Here is a 6,887-nt window from a genome sequence, read left to right on the forward strand (position 1 = left end):
TTGCGCGAGTAATAGTCCTCGTTATAGAAAGGTACGTCAAAGTTAAGAAGCTGCCTGACTGAGGCCTGGTCGTTTGGTCGTAACTGTGGACCAAGTCTCTCAAACACTTGGCGTCGTGGACCACTACCAAATCCGCTTGGTGATGTTGTAGATGTCATAGATGGTGGGCCTAAAGTTGGTGTCGAAGATGTCTTCTTCCCAGGTTCGACTGGTGTTTTACAATGGTCGCACAAAACCAGTGATTCATGAGTTTCCTCGGAACTTGACCCCGTTATAGACTCATCGATGGTTGGCCCCGAGCGTTCTGTTGGTGATGTATTTGAAAACAAATCAATCTTCAGTCGTGGCTGGTCATTCTGTTTACGGACGTGCTGCACCGGGCCGTATTTGGCCTTCCCTTTTCCTTTGTTTTTAGGGAGATGAGCCTCTACCATCCCAATTGTTGTTGAGGGGAAAGGATTGACTTCGACCGCCATCTGCTTCTCCGGGAATTTTAACTTTCCTTTCCCGATCCAACTTTGAATCGTGTCTCGGAATACAACACAATTATTGGTTGCGTGTTACTAAAATTATGATACTTGCAGTATATCTTTCCCTTCAATTCGTCGGCCTTAGGGATAGTGTGCCCCGGTTGAAGTTTGATGATTTTTGCTCCTAATAATTGATCGAAAATTGCATCGGCCTTGGTAATATCGAAAGTGTATACTTTTGATGTTTTACTCATCTCCTCGACGGCCGAACGGGTCTTGGTGTCTTTGGAACTAACTTGAGCTAACGCCTTGCAGACGTAAGGTTTATCTATCACTATCTCGGCCGCGTCCACACTGGCATATTAAGGATCCTCGCTTTCGGCCAATGTATAGCTAACCGTGGGATTCTTATACAACATTCCCCTGGATGGTGACTTTGATATCTTCTCTTCTCGGAGCAAATAATCATACTGCTCAACGTGTTAGGCCAGTTCGTACATATCTCGAATATTCGCCCCCAGAAACTTCTTTTTGTATTCCACGTCTAAACCGTTTAGGGCGATCCTGACGAATTTCACTTCAGGGAGAGGTACTCGGCACCAATTCCTGGCTGACTTAAACCTTGTTAAATATTCCATCGGAGATTCGTCGGACGCTTGAGCCATCCTTGCCAATGATGATATGGACATTTCCATCCCCGGCCGATAGAATTGTTTATGGAATTTCTCAACCAATTCCTCCTAATTCTCTACAGAGTTCGGTGGGAGATTGATGTACCAAGTGAAAACTGAGCTTGTCAGTGAAAAATTAAATAACCCTAATTTGTAGAAGTCGCTATTGATGTCTCCACACTGCGCCGTGAACCGAGTCACATGTTCTAATAAAGATAAAGACGATTCTCAGCAAAAAGACTGAAATCAGGGATCTTGAAACCTCACAGGTATTCAAACTTTTCCACATAAACCGGGTATGGATGGATGAATTTTGGAAACTTCGGTCCTTCTTTAGAGCCGAGTCGATCATTCGCTGGACCTCAGTCATGTTGACGGAAGCAGCTTCTTCTCTCTGGCTTGGTTCGTCGGACCTATTGCCCGATCCACCTCTTTCGAAGTTCATTGGTTGTGGCCGGGCGAACCCTTTCCCGACTTATACTGGAACATTTGTAGAAAGCTGCTGAGGTTGGCCGACCTGGCTATCTTCAAAGGCTTTACTAACCAATATTTCAAGCATCCTGGTCTGTGTGTCATTGTTACTGCGTATTGCATCTAGTAAATCGTTCATCTTCTGACCAATCGACTGCTTGACCTATCGATATTGTTCATCGAGTCGTTTCCGAAGAAACAACCTAGTTGGTGGATCATAACCCTCCCCACCATTGTCGTCGCAATCTTCCACTATTCTTTTAACGAACATGCCTGCTGTGCGGTTAGGAACTTCTGGGTTGCGAGGTTGTCCGCCGAGACAGACTTCATTCTCTCGGCGTGTCGCACTTGTAGCCTCAGGTAGCGCAACAACGATTGGATTTTTCACCGGGTGTAAATCCTGTCCAAGTTCTTGCACTGGTAAGTCAACTGTTGACTTTCCCATGATTGTTTTCTTCTTTACGGACCGTGTCTCAATGGTCATGAATTTCGAAGGTCTAGCACAAGGGTCCCACTGGGCGTGCCAAAATGTTGACCCTATAAATTACAAAAACCTACGTGGCGCGCAGGCCGAGTAACTAATAAGCTAACTACGTCATTCGGTTGAATGCGGGGCGTGCCAACTCGTCGGCCGAGCTCGGCCGAGGAGTAAAATTTATTGATGTTGCGTTGAGCGTGTTGTTGACTTCTTTTTCTTGCGACTGCGACTGAGGAAGGAACACTCTCGGTCTTTGGGTTCTAGAGCCTGAAGACAACGCTGCTAATTCTGCGAAGTTCACAAATCGTCAGCACCTGATTCAGTCATCGTGATTATATTCGTGAGAGTATAAGCACGTCAAATTGACACCAGACTATACGGACACAAGTACTCAAAGGTGACGTATGTCTTGATGGTGAATATAGTTCGGCCGTCAGAATGTCGAACTCTGAAACTCACTTGTGAATACCCAATCATAAAATTACTCGGTGTCCAGTACGCCGAATAACGAACTCGTAACACCTTGCTACGCCGAGAAGGCTAACAAGGTGACCTCTGCCAACAAGGATTCGAAAACCCTTTTCAGCCGAGACTTGGATAGGCAACCAGTCGGCCTCGACGCAGTGCTGTTTATCCAAACTGAAGTTGCTCCTTGGTCGGCTGATCCTACGGCGACAGTGCTGTTTATCCAAACTGAAGGTGTTCGCCGGGTGCCCCCACAATGCTGTTTATCCAAACTGAAGGTGTGTGGGCAGAAAAAAAACAGGAAAAAAATCTCAAGGTGTTTGAGAGGCTTTTGCGCAGAGCAATTGTATGTTGAATCGAAGGTCCTCTGTATTGCGTGATTTCTCGTATTTATAACCCTCATTCCTTGAGACCGAATCGCACCCTTATTCGGATTGGGAGTCCTTGTCCCGTTCCAACTTTACTTCGAACAAACCTACTCCTACTAGGACTTTGAATTTTCCCCTCTTCCGAGGCTTTATTCTCTGCCGGCTGGGAATCCTAGTTGTACCAGGACTTCCTCGACCCTTTCTGTTCATCTGGACTACTCCTTCTTAGGATAGGACTCAACTAACCCTGTTAACCGGCCCAGATTTTATCACTCGGCCCATAGTATTTGACACAGCCTTGGGCCGAGCACAACCTTCTGCTCGGCCCAACAATATTATTTCGGGCCCAAACACTTTCATTACAAACAAAGTCAAGTGAAATAGAGAACCTTTCAATAGTCACCTTTATTTCCTTTAATGTGTTCCATAGCATTCATCCCTTACTGAACCATCGACAACATTCTCCTTGCAATTTTAGCATATGTGTTCAACTTTAGGAGAGTGTTGAGATTCTTCAGTGAGTTCTTCTTCATTGGTGCCTCTTCGCTCTTCGTTCGAATAGAGCTTCTAATGACAGATTGACCCTCATTAGAGTTGATGATCCTAGTTGAATCAATTGCATAGTATCCTTAAGAAAATTTGCATGCTAAAGGGTGGGGGTTTGTCTCCCCCCAGAGAATTGTAGTCATTTTGCCTGTTCACGGAACTTTGATAATTTACATGTTTTATGAGAAATTATGATTTTATTCAAGTCATTAATCTTGTTAGAATAAAGCACTTGAAACTTTTCATTCTTTGCTTCCTGATCATGGAATAATATTTAATTGGACAAAATCTTTCCAAAATAAATCTAACCCTGTAGTAATGAGTAATAGAGTAAAACACAAACAAATTTGCAGGCCTGAGACAGAGCTCAAAGCTCCCCTAGGTAATATTGATTTGAAAAAATATTACCTCCTAGGCTTGGTGTTCATAAGGGTTTTCATTGTGATACTCGAAGAACCACATTTCTTTGACACCATGTCTAAGCCCATGAAAAATGTTTTACTCCATACTCACCATTATGCATTGGTCAGATTAAGGATGAGAAATTATGAAACCTTGTTTGGAATGTTCTTTGGAGCTTTGACTTAGATGAGCCTTCCTTCTTTCGAATAACATGTTGCTTTGTTCGTTCAGCTTGCCCCATTCTAGAGATGAAGATTTTAAAGATTACAATGTTTTGTTGAGAAAGGGCTTTCTTCCAATTCAAATTGTGTGTCCGTCATTAGTGAATTTTAAACAAAAGTTTGTTAAGGACTTGGTCGCTTGCATGTGGGTTTGAAACACCTTTGGAATGCATCAAAGTTGAACGTTTCCAATTGGACTATACTTAGCTGGCTTGGCTAAGGCACTTTGAAGCACGAAGCTTCATTGGAATAAAATTCCTCTTGAGGATTTCCTAGTTTGGGTGCCTCTTTCGGACCTTGTCATGGTGTTGCATAATGCACTTGACTTAGTACGGTCGTCCGAGATAAAATTAATTGTACTCAAGGTTGGGACTTAGAGCCATCCCTCGAATGATTCTCGATTGCCATTTCCATCATTCGCTCGAATGGTGTAGAGCCCAGGTTGAATGTTATAGCCCACAACCCTCAGGTTGTATAATCTTTCTGAAAGCCGGATGGTGCATTGGACGTTTGAGTCAAGGGGTCATGTCCCTGTGCCTGTAGCCCGCCAATCGTAACCGCACTTAATATGACTCGAGCCTCCTAAGCTGCTAACCGAACACTACATAGTGGGCTAAAGGAGACACTGTGACATTATCAGTTTGAATTTTAAACTTGCGACTACGCGAAGTTTCAAAGTTGTGTGTTATTCAAGGAATTTTAGGGTATTCCATTCACTGCGAAAGAGAAGAACAAACAAACATGTAGCATATGCGAGTAGCTCTGAAAACTCTTTCATTGAATAAAAATGGGTGTTGACAAATAGGGCGTGATTGAATCCGAGTGAAAAGGAGAATCAAATCATTGGTGTAGTTTCAAAAAAGACAAGACAAAGTAAAAAATTGTCATGGTGAGGTGATAAAGAGATAAGGGGAATCAAATCGCAAAGCTTATTCTAGAACGGTTTGGCTCTGCTTTTTATGAAAGCAACTTTCAAATGCAAATACATGTTGCTTTTAAAAACTGTTGTATGGAAGTCATTGTGTTTAAAATAAGCATGATATTTTATTTTCATCAAACACTTTTTACTTCTAACTTATGTATAAAGCACCTTTTAAGCTTACCAAAAAAAAAAAACGGGGTTTAAGCCAAGAATTAAAGTTTTAAAATCTTGGAATTTTGAAGTTTAGGCGGTTCACCAAAATTTTAGTGACGTTGAATTATACCCTGTACATAAGTGGAATTCATCAAACCAATAATTAATTAGGATTTATTACTTAAAGGAACCCTTAATGTTGACCTACTAATTAGAGAGAGTCAAGCATCATTAAACAGAAACAAAGAAAAAGAAAAGTAGGAACATTCCACTTCGTGTCTATGTTCCACACGGAAGACCGACATGGACCAAGCAAACAAGCAAAGATGACCGCCTTCACAATATGCATGTTCTCATTGTTCTTTCTCAAGGCAGCCGCGTAGACTACAACAAGTCTAACTAGCTTCTTCTTTACTCGTTAGCTTGTCCTTCTCTATTTATAGGCTTCAATTCGAGTATCCTTGCCACACACTCTCATCAGTGATCATCCACAACAACAATACACAATTTTCGTAGAAGTAAAGAAATTTAGTCGATGGAGAGCAAGATGGTGATTGTCTTTGGCTTTGTAGTTGCAGTATTTTTGCAGACTGCGGCAGCGCAGACAGGACTTGTGGTGGGAGACAGCATAGGTTGGACCATCCCTCAATCTGGTGCACAAGAGTATGTCACTTGGGCTGCAAGTAACAAGTTCGTAGTTGGTGATACTCTGGGTATTTTCTCTTCTCATCTATTTTCCATCTCCGTCTTCATTAAATTAATAACTTCATGAACTCATTAGAGTAACATTCAAACTTCAAATAAACGAGCTGGACCAACCAGTTGATACTCAATAGTGTGCAACTGTGATTGGTTCGAGGTAACTATCCATCACTCAAGTTTTCTCACATTTGATGTTTCTTAATAATTTTCCAGTTTTCAACTTCGCCACCAACGCGCACGATGTACTAGAAGTACCCAAAGCATCTTTCGACTCATGCAGTTCCGAAAACCCAATTGGCACAGCCATCACAACTGGCCCAGCAAACATCACTCTCACCTCCGCAGGCGACCACTACTACATCTGCACTTATGGCCGCCATTGCCAGTCGGGCCAGAAACTTGCCATCACAGTAACAGCTGCCTCCCCAGGTGCCGCACCTTCTGTGCCGCCACCGCCCTCTACAACTAACACCCCTCCAACTACCCCTTCCCCCACATCAAACGGCCCTGCTGCTTGTGAACCTGTCCCAGCTCCATCACCTTCCATGAGTGCAGTACCCACCGTGAACACCACCCCCGGGTCGCTGCCTCCGTTGGGTTCTTCTTCACATGTTGTTTTAGCTAGCTTCGTTTTATCCTCCTTGGCTCTTGTCGTGGGTTTATTCTTTTAGGCGCAGTACGAAGAGACATTGGCATTCTTACTTACCATATTGGTCATCCAATATTTTTTTTAGAAAGACTTTGGATGTGGTACTTAGTTATAAATATTTTTTAATTGAAATCTTGTTAGTTTTTAATTTTTTATCACGGTCCCTGAAATAAATGTGATAATTTATTTCTATGTACGTTACTATAATTTTTTAATTAAAAATTAGAAATTTTAGTTGTTTATATAAATGAGATTTTAAATTAAAAAAAACCATAATTTGTGGGATTAAAAATATTAAAATATAAATATACTATTGTGTGTGTGCATATATATAAACATAGGTGCATTCATCAAAATAACCAAAAAATT

At 42.1% G+C, this 6,887-nt stretch overlaps 1 protein-coding gene across 1 annotated transcript; it reads left to right on the forward strand.

The window, feature by feature from the left end:
• Positions 1 to 5,620: 5,620 nt before the first annotated feature.
• Positions 5,621 to 6,673, forward strand: LOC103955277 (umecyanin). Its single transcript, XM_048584115.1, has 2 exons — positions 5,621 to 5,880; positions 6,083 to 6,673. The coding sequence occupies exons 1-2, from the start codon at positions 5,703 to 5,705 to the stop codon at positions 6,538 to 6,540; spliced, it is 636 nt and encodes a 211-aa protein (XP_048440072.1). The 5' UTR covers positions 5,621 to 5,702; the 3' UTR covers positions 6,541 to 6,673.
• Positions 6,674 to 6,887: the final 214 nt, after the last annotated feature.

Source organism: the organism of the source record quoted next, unplaced genomic scaffold, assembly GCF_019419815.1.
Source record: "Pyrus x bretschneideri cultivar Hongxiangsu unplaced genomic scaffold, Pyrus_bretschneideri_v1 Contig20, whole genome shotgun sequence".
NCBI classification, from domain to species: domain Eukaryota; kingdom Viridiplantae; phylum Streptophyta; class Magnoliopsida; order Rosales; family Rosaceae; genus Pyrus; species Pyrus x bretschneideri.

What these genes read in the sequence shown, in the direction of transcription:
- LOC103955277 (XM_048584115.1), top strand. Translation starts at nt 5,703, where the DNA reads ATGGAGAGCAAGATGGTGATTGTCTTTGGCTTTGTAGTTGCAGTATTT. An exon ending in CGTAGTTGGTGATACTCTGG is followed by an intron (nt 5,881 to 6,082) that starts GTATTTTCTCTT and finishes ATAATTTTCCAG; the next exon opens with TTTTCAACTTCGCCACCAAC.